The sequence below is a fragment of the Taudactylus pleione genome, unplaced genomic scaffold, assembly GCF_031769625.1.
Source record: "Taudactylus pleione unplaced genomic scaffold, aTauple2 ptg000012l, whole genome shotgun sequence".
Taxonomy (NCBI): Eukaryota; Metazoa; Chordata; class Amphibia; order Anura; family Myobatrachidae; genus Taudactylus; species Taudactylus pleione.
The window spans coordinates 19987376-20009492 of record NW_028284415.1 but is presented as its reverse complement, the minus strand read 5'-3'; the positions used below and the strand labels follow the sequence as shown (position 1 = coordinate 20009492).

The window sequence follows — 22117 nt, the reverse complement described above, 5'->3', positions numbered from 1 at the left end:
ATCTGCCGAGTAGGCCAAGGAGGTGTGGATCACATGCTGAAATTACAAATTAGGTGTCACTTCCTAACTCCCATCATTGCTAATGCAAGCCCTTCATGGCGAGAAGCCTGTGAGAGACACAGAAAGGGAAACACTATCTGCCTGATCCTACAACCAGGGCTATATTTTCCATGAATGGTCCCTGCAAAAGGAGCACTGCTATAAATTGTATGTTAGAATATTTAGGAAATGATACAGAGTTGAATGCAAGTCAGCCGTAACTGTTCCAGCATTGCATCCACAGAACTAAGGGCTTGATTCAGAGCTGAACGCTCTGACCAGAGCGCTTGCTCTGAATCAGGGCCCTACTCCATGAAAATGGAGCGGCCTCCTGGCCGCTCGTATAGCTGTGGGTGACCACCCACAGCATATGCGAGCGGCCAAAAAGATGGTCGCGATGGTCTTGAGCATCGCGACCATCGGACTTGCGACGGAGACCCTGCGGTAGGGTCTCCCTGCCACAAGCCCTGGAGTGATTTTGGCTCTATCAGAGCCAAAATCACTCCCACTGACATCACTAGTGATGTCAGTGGGGCCGGCTTCAGACGGTAGGCGTTCCCATGGGAACGCCTCCGTCTGGCAGGCACGCCCCCGGTACACTCACCAAAGGGGGCATGCTGTCAATCAACATCGACAGCACGCCCCCTTTGGTGCGAGACCCAGAGCGATGGAAAGCCCGTCGCTCCCCGGGTCTCGCGCATGCGCACGACGGAGCTCCCTCCGTCATGCGCATGCGCAATGGGGAACATCGACCCGCTTGCGAGCGTCCTGACGCTCGCGAGCGGGTCTGAATGACCCCCTAAATGTGTACTTTCACCTGTACACACAGTTGTGTGGATCTCTGTGGCCGGGGAGACCCACCCGTTGGCTTGCTTTCATATCCATAATCATTATCATTGTGCACTTGCACCAGCTCTATCCCTGAGATACTTTATGCTAATTGCACAAGTAATATAATTTGAATATGTGCTGCATAGCAGTTTGCACTAATTGATTCCATTCATGTGTAAAGGATCACAGGAAATAACAAATGTGTGCTGCATGAAAACAGACTGAATTTGCAGATGAATTGATGAGTTTGGCTTATTGCCTAATTGATAGTGTATGTGTAAAACACGGTCAGAAATGCCTGGAGTGTATTCTTGCATTCATTTGATACACCATAGGAGAAGATGACCACGTATACAATTGGCAGTTGTTTTTAATTGACCTCTGTGCACAGAGGTTCCGTTCTGGGCTGTATGCACAGGGGATTTATTAATATTTTTGATGAGCGTGAATCTCATGTTATGTGATTGCTTCAGTTTAATTAGTGTACTGAATAATACTTATTGTTTTATGTACAGCTGATTCATCTATTTTTCCCAACTCCCTTCTGGTTTTAAGGGAGTTGGTGCGACTCTGGATCACCTGTAGATGCATATGCTTGGATGTGGAGCTTATGCAGTACAAAAACACACAAGAAACATACACAAAACCAACTTGCATTCAACTCTGCATCAACCTCTAAAGCTGACCACACATCTAAAATATGTGTTGCCTGTATTTACTAAAGTAAGTAAATAATATATAAAATATTTCTATTTTACTTGCCTCAAGATTTCTCCAAACTCGACCCATCCTCTCTGCACAAGATCTGCATCTCTCAACCACACTCATCACCTGCTTCAGCTTCTGGTTACAAGAATTTTTTTCAAGCTACATCCACTCTGTGGAATGCCCTACCTCGCACAACAAGGCTTTCTTCTAGCCTCCAAACCTTCAAGCATTCCCTTAAATTCCCAAACTACACTCTCATCCTCCCTAGGCTATTCTACCCATTTAACATCTCTCCAGAAACGTACATATATTCTCTTTCTACGCTCAAACGCTCATCTGACCCCAGACAACTTTGCTGTGTGACTTGATTATATAGCCAACCAAGCCACTGCAATCTATTTAGATCAGGGGCGTCCAAACTACAGCCCACGAGTCACACACGTCCCTCCACCTGTTCCAATGTGGCGCTCTAACCAGATCACAGTTTGGTATCTTCATTTAGCCACTACACTCCTGCCTCTCCACTACTGACTGTGTGAAGAACTGCGCCTGCCCTGCTTGAGAGACAGGCAAAGCTGAAGGGATTCCACCTTAGTGGAGTCAGCAGCCTGCACAGGTATCAGGCTCCTAGGCCGTCCCCCGACACAGTCTCTCCCACCCAGCAGCAGAGCTAGAAACAAGGTGGACAAGGACCGGAGGCTGCTTCTGAGGAGAATTGGGACTAAGCCATGAAGAGGATAGGGCCCTGGGTAGTGATTGTAGGGAATGAGGTTATTATCTTAGGGAGAACATGCACTAGGAAGTGTAAATCAGGAGGAATCCTGTACGATGAAGGCAGGGGGACATAATCTAAGGAGAAGAGAGTGAGACTAGGGCCATTACCTGAGGGGAATAGAAAGCAGGAACAGTATCTAACGAAGAGGAGAGATACCATAACCTGAGGATAATACACACCACAGTCATTATATGAGGGACAATTTCTGATGAGAATATAGACTATGGACTCTCGTCTGCAGTCACAACTCCACTGTTTGCATTAGTACAGCATCTCATCGCAGTAAAAAAACTGCCATCTAAAATCATTAAAAATGTTATTAAGATATTTTTAGGGTTTCTCATATCTAAAAAGGGCATATAGCAGTGGTTCCCAAACTCGGTCCTCAAGGCACCCTAATAGTCCAGGTTTTCAGGATATCCATACTTAAGCACGGGTGACTTAATTAGTACCTCAGTCAGTTTGATTATACCATCTATGCACAATCATGGATATCCTTATTACCTGAACTGTTAGTGTGCCTTGAGGATTGAGGGCCTGATTCAGACCCGCTCGCGAGCGCGTCGATGTTGCCCAAGTGCGCATGCGCACGACGGAGGCGGCTCCGTCGTGCGTATGCGCGAGACCCGAATAACGACGGCCAAGCCGTAGTTATGGGTATCGCACCAAAGGGGGCGTGCTGTCGATGGTAATTGACAGCATGCCCCCTTTGGTGGGCGTGCCGGGGGCATGGCTGCCCAGACGGAGGCGTTCCCATGGGAACGCCTACCGTCTGGGGCCGGCACCACTGACATCACTAGTAATGTCAGTGGGAGTGCTTTAGGCAGTGGGAGTGCTTTTGGCTCTGATCGTCGCAAGCCCGATGGTCACGAAGGTCTTGACCATCACGACCATCATTTTGGCTGCTCGCTATAGCTGTGGGTGGTCACCCACAGCTATGCGAGCGGCCAGGAGGCCGCTCAAAAAAGTAAGAGGGACGGCCCTGATTCAGAGCGAGCGCTCTGTCAGAGCGTCCGGTTCTGAATCAGGGCCTGAGTTTGGAAACACTTGGTATATAGAATGATAGCTTTTTATTTAAATTTTATATTGTACACTTTAATGTTTATAATCATTGGGTAGGGGTGTGAAACATATGGTGTTTTGAATTTTGGTCTTAGGCAGACCTCAGAATTGTAATCTCTGCAGAGTCAACTTTAGGGCGACAGGACAGGCGAGCCCATGGTCCTCTGGTAATCCCAAGTCTTTGCCGTGATGCTGCTAAAACTGACATAGGTTGAATAAAACCAGCCACCAAACCAGTGCAGAACAATATGAAGAGTGAATGAATGAGTGTCGATCAAAGTTGTACTAAGTATTTTCTTCCAGTAGCTCCACAAGGTGCAGTCACATAGTGTGACTCAATGTATAACATTGGAAGATCTATTTTCCCAGTGGGTGGTATGTTATGTCGACATTGAAAATGTTGACATGAGCATTTTATCGACATTGTGAGTGTCAACGATCATCATAGCGTTTACTTTTTACTATTTACTCCCTAAAACTAAATTTGAATAGCTGCCGGTTCAAATACCGATGCCAGAAGCCCGACTGTTGAAGACCCCGACTATAGCTGGTAAGTACCCAACCCTCCCCCCCAACCCCCTTTTGGAGGTGCCTAACCCTAAACTACCTGGGGGTGCCTAATCCTAACCTTCCACCAGTGGTGCCTAACCCTAACCCCCCCATCCCACACCATAAACCTAACCCTGCCGGGGGGGGCGGGGGTGCCTGAGCCTAACCTCCCCCCCCCCCGATGTTGCCTAACTCTCCTCCCTGTAGCCTAACCCTCCCGAAGGTGCCTAACCCTAATCTCCTCCGGGGGGTCCTTAAACCTAACCCCTGTATCCCCGGGCTAACAGTGAAGGTAAGCCGGATACATAACTTTGGGATGCCGGCGGTCAGGATGCCGACGCCGGTATTTTCATCCTCTTCGGGATGCTGGAGTCGGGATCCTGGTCCTGTTCGGGTTTCCGGCGTCGGGATATCGGCGATGGGCACTCCGTCCATTGGCACCCTGACTACATCCCCTAAATCTAACACTAAAATGTACTGTCAGCATGCACAATATTGGCATAATGACTTTGGGCCTGATTCAGAGTTGTCTGCATCGCAGATCCAAGTGCTGCGTCCTAAGGAATCACTGGATCATCTGTGAGATCGTCGGCCATCTAAGTAACCCTGAGGTTACTCAGATTGGCCCTCGCATCTCTGTACCCGAGGTAAGGAAGACTGTCCTGGAAGATGCAGAGCCTGGCCTTGGCACTACCAGAAAACAGGAACGGCATGCCCCTGTTTTCTGGAACAGAGGCCAGCACCGCCCCCACCAAGCTGAGGCTTAGGGACTACTGTGTGCGAGGTTGCAGAACCCATTCTGCACCTGCACAGAACAGGTCCTACTCATGTTCAGACGTTCTCACTATCAGAGTTGTAAGCAAATTATCGGGTTTAATAATGACCATGTTGACATTATGACTTTGGTCAATAGTCAGGAATGAGAAAGATGAGCAGGTCTACTCTCAGAGCTCACTGGGACCCTTTACTGAACTGTAAGAATAGATCTGTCCAGCTTCACTGATTAGATGCTGTCATGCACAGCTGGCAAATCATATCTACTACAGTTATCAATGATCTGAGGGCCTGATTCAACTGTAACTGTGTACCTGGACAAAACCATGTTGCAATGCAAGGCGGGCAAATACATAAATTTTTTTGCATGCAGGGTAAATACTAGATTCTTTTGCATGTAGCCCACAAATGCTGGAAAGCTTTATTCTTTACAATTTAGATTTCACTAATCTAAATCTGAAATGTTAAATCTGCCCCACATGCAGTGCAGCATGGTTTTACTTCAGTGATGCTAAAATAAATTACTACAATACAATGTGTCAATATCCTGCTTGCTTTTTGCTGCAACTGTCCACAACAGATGACAATAATGTAATCTTTTGTATATATAAATGTGCTCCTCATTACATTGGTTGAACTGTGCCTTAAAAAGTGATGTACCCTCGGACATTCTGCACCTGCCATATGCTGACGGTCTACCGATGCGCCCCTCCACCTCTGAATCATCCCCAGATCTTCTGTCATGTAAAAGTAAACAGCAATTCTTCACTAATTTTTAAAAAAAATTCAGCCTGTTTATTACAGCTAGTAATACTTTTGTTCTAAATGTAGTGAACACCAGTTGTGCATGTTTTTGAACTTCATTCAGCTTCATACTTCCAACTAAAAGATTTGTGAATGCTATAAAGAAAAATAGATTACTGACAAATGTTATGATTGCTGAACTATAATATTTATTTATTTAGCAATGACCTACAATGTATCCTACGGTACAAAGACAATATCCTCATTTCACCATTACCTGTAAACATCTTGTGTTTATCGTAATCCTGTGAGCAAGACACTGGGTAAAACTTGTGTTGTAGGGTTTCCCGCTGGGCAGCTAGGACCTCCATCACGTCACCACTGGGATAGACCCACAGAAGGAATATGACAGAGATTGCCATAATGGCGAAGAGGACACCCCATACCAGGAGACTTCTCCAGGAGATTCCCGGAACTCTGCTTTTTTCATAACTGCACAGTAGAAAACACAATGAAGGGAAATAATTGTAAGGACAAGGCGTCACCCAACATCCTACTTAGAAGAACATATGGTCCTCTTAATTTCCCAACCTATAAGTCTACATTCAGTTTTCTGGGCCAAAGACCACAAGTTTCTTATGTTGTAGGTCATTTTTATTAAATGTTTGTATAGCTTGGTCTGTGTGATCAAGCAGCGGATGGCGCTGCAACCTATAGCAACCAAAAGTGTGATTTCATTTTTTAGAAAAATAGAGTTAAGGGGAGCTTTATCAAACCTTTTAAAGAGAACAAATGGAGGTGGTGCCCACAGCAACAAATCAGATTCTAAAGATCATTTATCTAATCGTTCTATAACATGATAGCTACACTATGTAGATAAAAGTGATTGGCCACTGACAGCAAATAGATCAACAAGATTTTATTGATGTCAGTACTTTGTAGGTCCAACACGTGCAGTGATTACTGCAGACGCCCTTCTTAGCAAACTGTCCACAAGTTCCTGGGCAACAGCAGGTGGTATGTTTTGCCAATCTGCCTTTAATACAGTGACCAACTGTGATACTGAAGAAGGTGGAATCGGCCTAGAACACACCCGTTGATCCAATTCATCCCAGAGGTTCTCAATGAGGTTAAGATCTGGACTCTGAGCTGGCCAGTCCATCCAGGTATCCAAATTTTCTGTATACCAGTCAAGCGTCGCCCTGGAAACATGACAGGTGGCATTGTCGTCCTGATAAAAACATGGATTCCGTAGAACTGCAAGTGTATGGGCCTCCCTACTAGGAATCGGTATGACTTGCGTCCGGCGGTCAAATCCCGACAGCGGCTGGCCGACATGGCTGAAAATCCCAATCGTCTCTAGGTAAGTATTTACTAACCTAACCTCCCTCCCTAACCCTCCTTAGGGGTGCCTAACCCTAACCTCCCCTCCAGTGCCTAACCCCCCCTTCCCCGCCGCCTAACCCTAAGTCCCCCCGGGGGTGCCTAACCCTAACCCTCCCTTCCCCTAGCCTAACCCTAACCTCCTGGGGGGTGCCTAACCCTAAATCCCCCCCGGGAGCCCTAAACCTAACCCTCTCCCCCCCCGCGGCTGTCCACAGCGGCGCCCGGCATCACTTTGATCGGGATGCCGGGCGCCGGTCTCCCGGTGTCGGTAAAATTACAGGCGTCTAGATTTAGACACCTGTCATTTAACCCTCGCCGGGATAAAGCAGTCGGGAAGCCCGCCGTCGGGATTACGTCCACCGGCTTCCCGACTGCATACCCTCTACTAAGTGTTCTTGTCAAAACCGCCACATTAGTGGCCATTTGGAACTCGTATGCAATAGTATACATGGTATGCATTTTACTTGCGCGGGGGTGTCCAATCACTTTTGTCTACATAGTGTAGGATCTTATTGGTTGCTATGGTCGACACCTCCAACCGTTCTCTTTAACATTTTGGATAAATCTCCCCTTTAGAATCTGATAGGTTGGTATAGATATCACCTTCTTGCTGGTATCTCCTCCGGTCAAACACTGCTCCCGTACAATCATAATATTGCATGTTTCCCCATATCTACTGTTACCCCCTTCTCCCACTCCATATGCCTACATTCATTATCTCATCCTCCCATTTCCTGTTATCCCCTTCTCCCACCTCATATGCCTATATTCATTATCTCCTCCTCCCATTTCCTGTCCCCATATTTACTGTTACCCCCTTATCTCATCCCATATCCCTACATTCATTAACTCCTCCTCCCATTTCCTGGCCCCATATTTACTGCTATCCCTTTCTCTCACCCCATATCCCTACATTCATTATCTCCTCCTCCCATTTCCTGGCCCCATATTTACTGTTATCCCCTTTTATCACCCCATATCCCTACATTCATTATCTCCTCCTCCCATTTCCTGTCCCCATACTTACTGTTATCCCTTTCTCTCACCCAATATCCCTACATAAATTATCTCCTCCCATTTCCCCATATTTACTGTTATCCCCATCTCTCACCCATATCCCTACATTCATTATCTCTTCCTCCCATTTCCTGTCCCCATATTTACTGTTGTCCCCATATTTACTGTTATCCCCTTCTCTCTCCCAATATCCCTACATTGATTATCTCCTCCTCCCATTTCATGTCCCCAGGTCTACTGTTATCCCCTTATCCCTACATTGATTATCTCCTCCTCCCATTTCCTGTCCCCATATTTACTGTTATCCCCTTCTCTTTCCCCATATCCCTACATACATTATCTCCTCCCATTTCCTGTCCCCATATTTACTGTCATCCCCTTCTCTCACCCATATCCCTACATTCATTATTTCATCCTCCCATTTCTTGTCCCCATATTTACTGTCATCCCCATCTCTCACCCATATTGCTACATTCATTATTTCATCCTCCCATTTCGTGTCCCCAAATGTACTGTCATCCCCTTCTCTCAGCCCATATCCCTACATTCATTATCTCCTCCTCCCATTTCATGTCTCCATGTCTACTGTTATCCCCTTATCTCATCCCATATCCCTACATTCATTATCTCCTCCTCCCATTTCTTGTCCCCAAATTTACTGTCATCCCCTTCTCTCACCCCATATCCCTACATTCATTATTTCATCCTCCCATTTCTTGTCCCCATATTTAATGTTATCCCCTTTTCACACCACATATCCCTACATTCATTATTTCCTCATCCCATTTCCTGTCCCCATATTTAATGTTATCCCCTTCTCTCACCCATTATCCCTACATTCATTATCTCCCACATTTACTCTTACCTTCTCCTCCCGTTCCCTGATTTATTGTTATTTTCTGTTCCCATTCCCTGTCTCCATATTTACTGTTACCACCTGCTCCTATATCCAGTCCACCACAGTTACTGTTATTTCTGGCCCTATATTTATGATATTCTTCTCATCTCATTCCCTCTCCCCACATGTTATTGTTAACTTTTCTTATTCCCTGCCCCCACATGTACAGTTATCTCATCCTCTCATTCCCTGTGCCCACATTTATCTCATCCTCTCATTCCGTCCCCACATTTATTATCTTATCCTCTCATTCCCTGTCCACACATTTATTATCTCATCCTCTCATTCCCTGTCCCCACATTTATTATCTCATCCTCTCATTCCCTGTCCCCACATTTATTATCTCATCCTCTCATTCCGTCCCCACATGTACTGTTATATCATCCTCAATCATTGTCTCTACATATATTATCTCATTCCCCGTCCCCACATTTGTTATCTTCTCCTCTCACTCCATGTACCCACATTTATTATCTCATCCTCTCATTCCCTGTCCCCACATTTATTATCTCATCCTCTCATTCCGTCCCCACATGTACTGTTATATCATCCTCAATCATTGTCTCTACATATATTATCTCATTCCCTGTCCCCACATTTGTTATATTCTCCTCTCACTCCATGTACCTACATTTATTATCTCATCCTGTCATTCCCTGTCCCCAAATGTATTATCTCATTCCCTGTCCCCACATTATCTCTTCCTCTCATTCCCTGTCTCCACATTTATTACCTCATCCTCTCATTCCATCCCCACATTTATTATCTTCTCCTCTCACTCCCTGTTGATAACTTTATATCATCCTCTCATTCATTGTCCCCACATTTATTGTTAGCTCATCCTCTCATTCCGTCCCCACATATATTATCTCATTCTCATTCCCTTTCCCCATTCTAAGTCCCCATATTTGTTATCTTCTCCTCTCACTCCCTGTTACTAAGTTTATATCATCCTCTCATTCATTGTCCCCACATTTATTGTTAGCTGATCCTCTCATTCCGTCCCCAAGTTATCTCATCCTCTCACTGCCTGTTCCCAGATTTATTGTCTTCTCTTCACATTCCGTCTCCACATTTGTTGTTATCGCCTCCACCCACCCCATGTACCCAAGAAGTTATCTACTCTCATTCCCTGACAAGGATTCTATATGTAAGTTAGCTAAATGTAGTGGAACGTGCTGTCATTCCTGCCATGTGTTCTGCTCTGAGCTGTCACACCGGCCTCCTGTCACCTACACATGACTGCAGCGCCGCTACTCTCTGGCTTATAGCTCACCTACACTTCCCTGCCTGAGCACCGCGGTTGGGCCCAGCTGTGTCTCCGCTCTCTCCCGTTACTCTTGGCCGTCTCCGGTGCTTGGTTGCCATAGTAATCAGCAATTGGCGCTCGGTGCTCAGCCTCATACGCGGAGAGTGTAGATTGGCCAGACACAGACTGCCAGGTCAAAAGCAATCGAGCCAAGAGGAGCCGGAGACATGGATCGGTAAGAGCAATCCTCCTGTCCTGTTCCTGTTATTAGTGCCCGTAGCCCCCTGTGACTGTGTCTTCCTCACGGTTATCTAGTGATCCCATGTCCCTGATCTATGCCCAGTGCACCGATGACAATCACAGGCTGTGTGCCTCATGGACGGGTAATCTGCTGCTATGCAACGAACTATAAATCCCAGCATGCCCGTACAGTCAAAAGCAGGCTTTCCCATGCATGGGTCAGCATCATACTTGCCAACTCTCCCTGATTGTCAGGGAGACTCCCTGAAATAGTAGCAGTCTCCCTGAAGAGTATAGTGATCTCCCAGATTGCATCTTGCCCCCATTATGAAGCTGTTATGTATAAAAAAATACAGAGATATGTACATTCAGATTGGATCATTAGCAGGGCTGAAACTAGGATTTTTGTCACCCCGGGCAAGGCCATAATTTGCCCCCCCCCCAAAAAAAAAAAAAGGGTTTGTGGTTTTGTGACACAGTAATGCCCCTTATAACACATTATGCTACACATTAATGTCCCTTATAACATTATGCCACAGTAATGCCCCATATACTGTACATTATGCCACAGTAATGCCCCTTACACGTTATACCACAGTATGGCCTTTTTACATTAAGTCACAGTAAGACCCCAGCTCCCTTCTCCTACCTGCCAGGGCTGTGCAGAGGGCGAGCTCGGGGTGGCGCAGGACAGTACTGCCACACGCTGGGGAACTGTCAGTACTGCCGCCATTGTAGTGTGGCACCGTTCGTGAACCAAATGAAGCTCACAGACCGCCTCTGCTGGTCCGCGATCACTGATAGGCTTGCGACCGGCACCACATTAGACTGACGGTGTCTCTGTGCCTCTCAAAGCCGGGATGCGGCTCCAAACCCACAAGAGCAGCAACCTAGCCTCCCGGCACCCCCCTAGTTGCGGCCCTGTCATTAGTATCATTTCCCTGCATTGGTTATAAGGCAAAATGATCCCTATGGCTACATGCATTTTCTGAAAAGTATCAGTGTGTTTTCATCAACATGTAGATCTTACTGACTGCTTTGGGACTTGTTTACATTTGGATGTAAGTCAATTTTATGACACCTCTCAGATGTAGCAATACACGCCCGATTTACCGCCGCGCTCATAGGTGTTAGTTTCACAATCTCCCTGAAAAGCTTTTTCAAAAGTAGGCAAGTATGATCAGCATATGGGTCTTCAGCTTCTGTGGAACTACAAATCCCAGTATACTTCGCCAAACATGTTGGGATTGGATGGTTCCCTAACCCCGGTGCAGTCTGATAGTTTAATTTTTATAGTTAAGCCATTTGTAATTTGTATAAATATTCCCTTTAAGGTCTCTTTATATACTCAACATATAGTGTATCTCCATTATACAATCTATGGGCTGGATAGCATTATTTGCCAGGCCCCATCTCTGTTTCTATATGAGTGTACAAGGCACAGAATATGGTAGAGGTTCCCAAACTGGATCCTCAAGGCACACTAATGGTCTAGGTTTGCAGGATAACCATGCTTGGCCACAGGTGACTTACCTAGATTTAACCATCTGTGTTCAACCATGGATATCCTTAAAACCTGGACCGTTTGGGTGGCTTGAGGACCGAGTTTGGGAACCTCTGGTATATGGTATACAGGTTATACGTTTTTACTAGAGATGTGCGGGTTCGGTTTTATTCGGTTCTTATCGCCAAATTGTCGCAAGTTCGGATTAGTCCGGATTTCTCTTATTGACAATCCAAAACACGTGATAGCAGGATAGCCAATATGATGCAGATTTTGAGATCCGAACATATCCAAGTAAAACCGAACCACACATCTCTAATTTTTACATGGCACCTGATCCATATTTCTGGTACAGCAAACTGGTAACTGGGTAATAATCTTTAAAAAGGTTGCACAGGGTACCCCACACATAATTATATGAACCATGTGTGGTTAGGGTTACCATCTCATCTCTTTAATAAGGGAAATCTATGAATTACACAAATTCTGAGACTGCATTCAAGTCTTAATTTCACCTGGTTTAGTTAGCCATAGAACCTGTATAATTCATAGGTGTCCCTTATTAAAGAGGTGATCTTGCAACCTTATACCCCTTTTACACCGACCTAAAAATCCTGAGTTGATGCACATCAACCTGGGAATTTTGTCGGTGTAAATGAATCCACCAGGGACCCGGGGATCCAACGATCCAACTCGGGTAGTTTGCAGGGTTGGCCATGAGTCATTCCCGTGCCTCCCTGCAGTGTAAACGGCACGATCCGGGTCACAATGACCCGGATCATGCCGCCCGATTGGCCGGCTTCAGTGGCGCTTGGAGATGACATCATCTCCAAGTGTCCAATGCAACACCGGAAGAGCCGGTGTGAACGCAGCTGACTCCGAAATATCCTGGGTCGGCACTGCAGTATGAAAGGGGCAAGTTCCGGTTCTAATCCGGATTGGAACTCTGTTCCAACCCCGGGTCAGACCCAGAACTTTGGTATAAAAGATATAAGTGAGGGGCACTCCGGTATATGTAAACTGGAATTTGTGTGTGGCATAATGTGAACTGGGGGCACTACAGTGTGTTAAGACATCTGTGATGATGGGAGTATTTCCACATTGAACCCCTGCAAACCGTAATCATGCACTGCCTATAAATCACTACAGGCTGCGATGTCCTACATGAAATGCGGCAGCTCCTATTCTCTTAGAGGAAGGGGGCTGCCGCCGCCGAGAAGACTCACCCCGAGGGGGACTCACCGGTCACCATCGGATTAGCTACTGGCCGGGTCCCGGCGCCTGCAAAATCGATGTGACAGGCGCTGGGAGAGGCGCATGCACAGTTGCGGCGGGGAAACGCACATGCGCATTTTCACCGGCTTCCAAAGGGATGCATCGTCTGCAGCCCCTAAGAGACAGGTAGGGTTGGCTGAAAGACAGAGTATCGGCTTCCTCCTGAAAGCCACTCTCGGCAATAGCAGCGTGAACTGGCAGTCCCAGGGGAAGGAGACACCTCCCCCTGAGATTGCTTGTGGTGTATGAGTTGCAAATGGTGCTTCCAATAGGAAGCCACTGCAGAGAGTGCAGTCATGGACTGCACTGACTACACTGAGGTGGCGGATTTTACTGGGGGGCTGCAGATTCGCATCCCCTAGGCAAAATCCGCCACTGATTATTCACATTTAGTAATAGCTGAATGCACTCAGGGCCTGATCCAGAGCCGGACGCTCTGACCAGAGCGCTTGCTCTGAATCAGGGCCCTCCTCCATGAAAATGGAGCGGCCTCCTGGCCGCTCGTATAGCTGTGGGTGACCACCCACAGCATATGCGAGCGGCCAAAAAGATGGTCGCGATAGTCTTGACCATCGCGACCATCGGACTTGCGACGGAGACCCTGCGGTAGGGTCTCCCTGCCACAAGCCCTGGAGTGATTTTGGCTCTATCAGAGCCAAAAACACTCCCACTGACATCACTAGTGATGTCAGTGGGGCCGGCTTCAGACGGTAGGCGTTCCCATGGGAACGCCTCCGTCTGGCAGGCACGCCCCCGACACGCCCACCAAAGGGGGCGTGCTGTCAATCAACATTGACAGCACGCCCCTTTGGTGCGAGACCCGGAGCGATGGAAAGCCCGTCGCTCCCCGGGTCTCGCACATGCGCACGACGGAGCTCCCTCCGTCATGCGCAGTGGGGAACATCAACCCGCTTGCGAGCGTACTGCTGCTCGCGACCGGGTCTGAATGACCCCCTCAGTGTGCATTTAAACTAATAGCAATGTATTATGTTTATTATAGGGACTTTACATTAGTCTTCTGTACATTTCTGAAAACAGAACACCTGCAAATGTTAATGTAGAGGCCATGTACACTTATTTATTATGTGTTTCCTTTTTCTCTGTTGCTGTTTTTCAGGAGCAACCTAGTCTGTTTTTTTTCTTTAATCTCTCTCCCTCTCTCTCTCTCTATATTATTTTTAAAGGAGTAAAGCAGATAAACAGTAGTCAAAATTTAGAAAATAAGTGATCAAATGTTTTTTTTTAAAGGGATACTTTTGGTAATTGTTACCATTTTTTGTTCATACTGTAGACCGCTTGCAATCTCAGACAATGGTGGCCTCAGTGGAGATGAAATGGTGGCTTTCAACTTAACATTGGTTCATTTAGACCTGAAAGGAGCTCCCCCGAAGGTCTCATACCTTGCTGAGGTAACAGTGTTTTTTCTGTCTGATATGCTTTTATTTTATGCCCATGCTCTAGTTCCCTGTAGGACATTGCTTTTAGAAATTGTTTGGTTCATTATAAATAAAGAAGACAAGGCCCCCCCACTTGCTCGATTTCCCCCCAAAGGCCTGGTGGACACAGAGGTGTAGGGTTGAGCCCTGGCACCCAGAGCAGGGGCATGCTATGAATCTCAATGCGCCCCCCATTCCCCTCAGACCTCTCCATCAAAAGAAACTTTACAGGATATCGAAAAATTCCAAGCATCCCCAGGGGAGACTGCAGTAGAAATCAGTCCCAAGTTTTCAATCGCAAAAGCAGCAGCCATGGGTTTCTATAGGGGTTGCTAAACTATTTAGTTTTGCAACTTCGTCAGAGTTGCAGAACGAATAAGTATAATGGGGGGCACTTACCAAGGTTTGTATTGGAAACCGCAAAAAATATTTATTCCTTACATATCCATTGATAAATGATTTGACATGTCTGTCTCCATAAGACCTTTTTCAAGAACTACAACAACACAACAGAAGACAGTTGGACACAAACAATCCCAAAACAACATATAGTTAACAGTTAAAGAGTAAATGTAAAATATTCAATAAAAAAATTATTTTTAAAACCTTTAGCTGATTAAAAAGGAATAAAGCATTTTTGAAAGTGAGAAACAAGCCCTAGTGATTGAGTAACAGAAAATCTTGCGTACCTGCCATCCTTATGTGAGGTTGGACGCGGCTGTTCCTCCAATCATCCATGCAACTTCTGATCGGCAGTCACAGTCATAAGGTGGGATTGAAGGGGCACAAATGGGGAAAAGGGACACAGAGGCACACACATGGGGATGGGTCATATGCATAGGTTTGGGGAAATGGCAGAGTTACAAATCTGGGGAGGGCTGCAGCAAGACTGATAAAGGGGAGAGGGGGCCAGACTGTATAGGAGAAGAGTGTAGAGGGACACAATGGGAAGTTTTACACTGCACCACAGCTACATTATGTTCTGCACGAGGCACAGTACACACTGTTCCTGGCCAGTAAGAGCAGGGAGGTGTATAGAAGGAGAAGAGAGGAGGAGAGCTAGTGTTGGGCAACTGCCGAGGCCACGTGGAAGCCAGGAAAACTGATCCTGCCCAGGGCAAGTACCTACTTCATAATTAATCCCTGCTGCAGACACCAATGATCCTGGCCAAGAACTGCTTCTGATTCACAGAATCCGACACATGTCGTGATCATTGGGGCCACTGGGCCCCCTAGGTCTGCCTGGGACCATTATAGGTGTACCACCTGTAGCTTTACATATGTCTTAGTTAAACTGAACTATTGTCTGCACACAATGCAGGTGATATATTTGTAGCACGAAGCAGGCAAGGCACATTGCTGATACCACTTTCAGACAGAAAATGGCAAAAAACCCGGCTTTTACCCGGCTTTTGCATGCCAGGTTTTTTGCCATTTTCTGTCTGATACCCCTTAAACACTGAAAATGAAATCACTTGTAATTCACTTTTACCTGGTAATTTTCTAAAAAACCTGGGATTTTTGCTTGTGTGAAAGGGTCATCCCGGGTCTAAATTCCTGGGTCTCCGACCCTGCAAAAAGCCATGGTCGGAGACCCGGGAATTTAGTCCCGGGATGGCCCTTTCACACAGGGAAAAATTCCCTGTTTAGAAAATTACCGGGTAAAAATTAATTTCCCGGTAATTTCATTTTCAATGTGAAAGGGGTATGAGTCAGCTTTGTTCCCGCTTTGTGCCACGATAACCCCCAAATCACAGGTTTACAGAGCAAGATGCTTCCATTTGTGGAAGGGTGGAAGCTTGCACAGGACAAGGGGAGAAATTGGGTGGACAGATGCAGCATCTACGCTAAAAAATTCCAAAATAAATAATATACCAGGCACTGTAGCTTTTAGAAGTGGAATAAAAATGTTGAGTTGAGTTTTAGTGTATTTGTAAGTAAAATAGGTAAAAATTTGCATTATTTGATTGCAGAGCCGTAACTGGACTTTTTGGTGCCCTGGGCCAGAAAGAGCATTTCAAAGAGGTATATAAGAGGTGTGCCAGAAAAAGGGGGCATGGCCTCATGGGGAAGGGGAATTACAAATCTGATATGTCCCACACGATGATGAAGGGGTACCAATCCCTTTGTACTACTGTTATTTAGGTGTCACTGCCAAATACAGTGTGAATCCAATGGCTGCAGTGATGATACACAATAATTATGTAGTATAACTCACCAGCTCTAGATGTAGGAGAGCACTGGAGAAGCTGCACCAGCAGCAGAATTTGTCCATTAGAACAGCCATGCACAAGCCTGGGGTGTAGATCACCAACTGAAGTTATAGAAAGAGTGCTGCTTGTAGTATATATGCAGCAAATATCAGCGGCGGGGAGTTCCATGTATGTACCCTGCGCTGGCAGCTGATCTCTTAACGGCAAGAATACTCAAGATTTACTGGTAACACCTGGGTCGGGAATCGGTGGTTGGGTTCAGGGCTGCCATCAGAAATTGTGAACAGACAGGGCCCCCCCCCCATTTTCCTCCCCCACCCCGGCCTGTTAGACAGTTCCACAAGTTCTGGCCCAGAGAAAGCACATGGTACAGTATTTTGCCTCTTCCCACACGGCACACTTTCAGCTCCTTGTCATTCAGTTACATTATCCTTTATTTTAAATCACACATTTTTTACCAGTAATACCCAGGACTTGGAGTTGGCCAGGGAGGAGATAGAGGCGGCCAGGAGATGCCAGGGATAAAAAAATAGGAAGTGAGAATTAGTGTAAACAGAAAATTGACAGGTGCCGCTGTGTAGTGCACCCTGCCCTGTGGCGCATAGTTACTGCCCTGTTTGATTGTTTTGAGCCATGCAGTGTACTGTACAAGTAAATAAGCACTATAGATCAGATCGATCAAAAAAGTGTTTATGTAATATACTAGTGTGAACATTTAAACATGTGTCATATTTACTTTTCCTGTCTCCTGTTACTTGATTGCCTTTATCTTGTATTGTGCATGTAATAGTGGTTACATTTCCTGCCTAGGTCCTGCCTCTCTTCTCTGCCCTCGGAGCAAATGGGCTGTTGATAGAGTATGAGGACACCTTTCCATACTATGGAGAGCTCCACCAGCTGCGGGCTGCACATGCCTACAGGTATGAGTGTAATAAACCATTCACACTCCAGTTTGTACACTCATATATAACTTCAGATTCTAAAGGACAACTCCAACCATAACATGTATTTATCATATAAGAAGCTTGAATAACAACTATACTCAATCTTACCATGCCTTTCTACTGCAGCTGGTATACTTGTGTAACCGTTACCTACTTTCATCAACACCTTACACAAATGTATGAACAAATAACACATAACTAAACTTATATTTATATTTGTTAATAGCGACAGTTAATTAAATATTGCTTCAGATATTTCTGATACTGCGAGGGAGGGGTGCAGTTTTATAGCTGATGTTTGTTCTTAATTATATATGTGGTAATTCCTGTACACAGCAATTTGGGGACCTTTGCTCCTTCCACTATTCAATTATCTGTCTGTGGCTGCATGCTTATCTCTTATTTCCCTTCACACTCATGAAACTTTTCCTGTCACATGCAGCCCCGTCCTCATTAACATAATCACACAAGTGAACAGGTCTCTTCCTCCCACAAGATCAGCCAACTGATGTCCTGAAATACTTTGCGCTCCAATGATAATTCTGGTGATCTTATTGGCTACACGTTATTGTATGACTGCCTATTCACAGCTCTTTTTAATAGAATATGGCAAGTTTTCCCTCATGGAGCGCATGCAAATGATTGTCCTGACTGAATATAATGGGGCCTGTTTTCCAGGCTTTATAATTTAATCCCTCGTAACAAAGGTTGCAGCACCAACATTCTCTTCTATGATCCCTCCCTACTATACTATAACTATACTATATTCTTTGTACTATAAACTATACTAACCCCCTTACTAAGGTGCACTATCTGTCTCTCATCTCATATGTGGCTAGCAGCTTCTTTAGCCCACAGATCACCCAAAGTTTGTTTATTTTTTGGTCATATGTTATACAGGTTATGCTAACCATGGATATAAGCCTAATGCTGATATGATATGTATAAATATAAGAACATGATCATGCTAGTCCTAACCTCTTTCTATCCCTATTCTTTGTGTAACCCATCCCTTGATTATTGTGACAAGATAATAAAATGTATTAAAAAAATAAAAAAAACTACTTAAACAGTTCTTTTAGAATTCAGCATCACTGTTCCATTATTTGTTTTTTGCTTAAACATAACTAGCTGATGTACCTGGTTTTTCCCGGGTAGAACTTATATAATTACTGTTTCCATTTTCATCTCACCACTCCAGTAACACATTAATCCTTCAGCTGTATAGTAATACGTCACTGCTATGTAAGACATTACCTTCCTTCACCTGTGTACTAACACATTCCACTCCCTTGTCTCTGTAGTAACACATTAGCCTCCCTCACCTCTGTAGTAACACATTTCCCTCCCTCACCCATGTTGTAACACATCGACAGTCCCCTCCCTCACCTGTGTGGTAACACATTGCCCTCCCTCACCTCTATAGTAACACATTCCTCTCTCACTGCTGTTGTAACACATTCCCCCCTCTCACCTCTGTAGTAACACATTCCCTTCCCTCACTATTTAAATAGGGGAGCCACACCCACTGCCAGTGATGTTTGGCAGCACTTTGGGTGACAGTTGGTGTTTGATTTCTGAACTGTGCTGCAGGCACGATGAGTCAGTCAGACAGGACATTGTACAGGGTGAGGAAACATTTTAGCCCTTTCCACCCCCCTTATTCCTACGTCATGGTAGGAATATACTCCCCAATTTTAATTTTTCTAGGTCCAGGGGTTTGGGCTGGGCATTGATGAGTCAGTGAGTCAGTCAGGACATTTGATTTTATATATACTGTGAGTATATATATATACACACATACAGTTATATATATATATATATATATATATATGTCAGGTGCATAAATATTGGGACATTGACAGAATTTTCATATTTTGGCCTCTATTCACCACCACAATGGCTTTGAAATGAAACAAACAAGATGTGCTTTAACTGCAGACTTTCAGATTTAATTTGAGGGTAATTACATCCAAATAAGGTGAACGGTGTAGGAATTACAACGGTTTCTATATGTGCCTCCCACTTTTTAAGGGGCCAAAAGTAATGGGACAAACTAAACAATCCTAAATCTAACTTTCACTTTTTAATACTTTGTTGCAAATCCTTTGCAGGCAATTACAGCCTGAAGTCTGGAACGCATAGACATCACCCGACGCTGGGTTTCATCCCTGGTGATGCTCTGCCAGGCCTCTACTGCAAATGTCTTCAGTTCCTGCTTGTTCTTGGGGCATTTTCCCTTCAGTTTTGTCTTCATCAAGTGAAATGCATGCTCAATCGGATTCAGGTCAGGGGATTGACTTGGCCATTGCATAACATTCCACTTTTTAGCCTTAAAAATCTCTTTGGTTGCTTTTGCAGAATGCTTTGGGTCATTGTCCATCTGCACTGTGAAGCTCCGTCCAATTAGTTCTGAAGCATTTGACTGAATTTGAGCATATAATATTGCCCGAAACACTTCAGAATTCATTCTGCTGCTTTTGTCAGCAGTCACATCATTAATAAATACACGGGAACCAGTTCCATTGGCAGCCATACATGCCCACGCCATGACACTACCACCACCATGCTTCACTGATGAGGTGGTATGTTTTGGATCATGAGCAGTTCCTTTCCTTCTCCATACTCTTCTCTTCCCATCACTCTGGTACAAGTTGATCTTTGTCTCATCTGTCCATAGGATGTTGTTCCAGAACTGTAATGGCTTTTTTAGATGTTGTTTGGTAAACTCTAATCTGGTCTTCCTGTTTTTGTGGCTCACCAATGGTTTACATCTTGTGGTGAACCCTCTATATTCACTCTTGTGAAGTCTTCTCTTGATTGTTGACTTTGACACATATACACCTACCTCCTGGAGAGTGTTCTTGATTTGGCCAACTGTTGTGAAGGGGTTTTTCTTCACCAGAGAAATAATTCTTCTGTAATCCACCACAGTTGTTTTCCATGGTCTTCCGGGTCTTTTGGTGTTGCTGAGCTCTCCGGTGCGTTCTTTCTTTTAAGAATGTTCCAAACAGTTGATTTGCCCACACCTAATGTTTTTGCTATTTCCCTGATGGGTTTGTTTTGATTTTTCAGCCTAATGATGGCTTCCTTCACTGATAGTGACAGCTCTTTGGATCTCATATTGAGAGTCGACAGCAACTAATTCGAAATGTAAATGTCACACCTAGAATCAACTCCAGACATTTTACCTGCTTAATTGATAATGAAATAACGAGGGAATAGCCCACACCTGTCCATGAAACAGCTTTTGAGTTGATAGACCCATTATGCTGGGCATACACTGCCAGATAAAATGTCTGTCAGACCGACAGACATTTTATCTGGCCCGCTGCCAGCCGCAGATGTCCGCGGCATACACTGTGAGAGAAATCTCACAGTGTATAGCCCGACATCCGCGCTCCGCCCCTGGGGGAGGAGTCATTTCCCTCTTCCTTCCCTAGGAAGGAACACAGGAAATGTCTGTCTGTCGGCTGCACTGTGCATACCCTGCCCGATGCGGCCGACAGTTTCCCGGGAAATATCGCATCGGACGGGCATGCTGGACAATCTAGCATGCCCGACTGAGCAAGATTTAACCCTCGGTCGCCCCCCCACGCTGCAATTATCGCGGCGATCCGCCGATATCGGGCGGATCGTCCCGATAATTGCAGCGTGTATGGCCAGCATAACTTTTGGCCCCTTAAAAAGTGGGAGGCACATATAGAAACCGTTGTAATTCCTACACCATTCACCTGATTTGGATGTAATTACCCTCAAATTAAATCTGAAAGTCTGCAGGTAAAGCACATCTTGTTTGTTTCATTTCAAAGCCATTGTGGTGGTGAAAAGAGGCCAAAATATGAGAATTCTGTCAATGTCCCAATATTTATGCACCTGACTGTGTGTGTATATATATATATATATATATATATATATATATATCTATATATGGTATCTTATGTATCAAGAGAATTGAGGATTCATACTTGATCATGGGTGATTAATGCCCTATGTGTTTTGTATTATTTATATAAACATAGTGAGGATAATCCCCTGTATACACTGATAATGTAATATTGTTTTTACGTGAACCGTTTCAAGCGGATGTGGTAGAACATGTCGACGTTCTGAATATCGGCAGTCATAATGTCGACAATTCTATTTTAGCCTTACCCTAATTGCAACCTAACCCTAATTTCATGTGTTGATATTCTTACTGTCCTTATTCATAATGTCGACATTTTGAACATGTCGACATTATGTCGGTGTGGATATGTTAGATGAACATGTCGATATTCTGAAGTTGACATTACAGTGTTGACATCCTGACTACATCTCATTTAAATACAGTTTTCTCTGCTGAGCAGTTTGCTTTTACTTCTTTTATTTGGAGGTATAACAGGCGACCACCAGCTATTTTTCCCGGACTACTTTTGTGCATATTCCCATTTAGTAATATCACAGTGAATTGAACATGTTTCAGACATAGTA

General features: G+C 45.0%; 2 protein-coding genes across 5 annotated transcripts in view; one reads left to right on the top strand and one right to left on the bottom strand.

Moving 5' to 3' along the window:
- The window catches only part of OGFOD3 (2-oxoglutarate and iron dependent oxygenase domain containing 3), a 211575-nt gene extending 201368 nt beyond the window's left edge, over positions 1-10207 (bottom strand). Inside the window, exons 1-2 of the mRNA XM_088468928.1 lie at positions 10060-10207; positions 5760-5974 (exon numbers count right to left, since the gene is read on the bottom strand). Coding sequence (XP_088325054.1) covers positions 5760-5974; positions 10060-10187 — 343 coding nt within the window. The 5' untranslated portion in view covers positions 10188-10207. The remainder of the gene's footprint in view (positions 1-5759; positions 5975-10059) is intronic.
- Positions 9915-22117, top strand: part of HEXD (hexosaminidase D) — a 34755-nt gene continuing 22552 nt past the window's right edge. Inside the window, exons 1-3 of one of the 4 annotated variants that reach the window (XM_088468917.1) lie at positions 9915-9933; positions 14343-14460; positions 17511-17620. In XM_088468917.1, the coding sequence (XP_088325043.1) occupies positions 14386-14460; positions 17511-17620 (185 nt within the window). In that variant the 5' untranslated portion in view covers positions 9915-9933; positions 14343-14385. Of the gene's footprint in view, positions 9934-9968; positions 10268-10313; positions 10416-10446; positions 10491-14342; positions 14461-17510; positions 17621-22117 lie in introns of those variants that run through there. The other 3 variants (XM_088468900.1, XM_088468909.1, XM_088468893.1) reach the window with 3 other exon arrangements.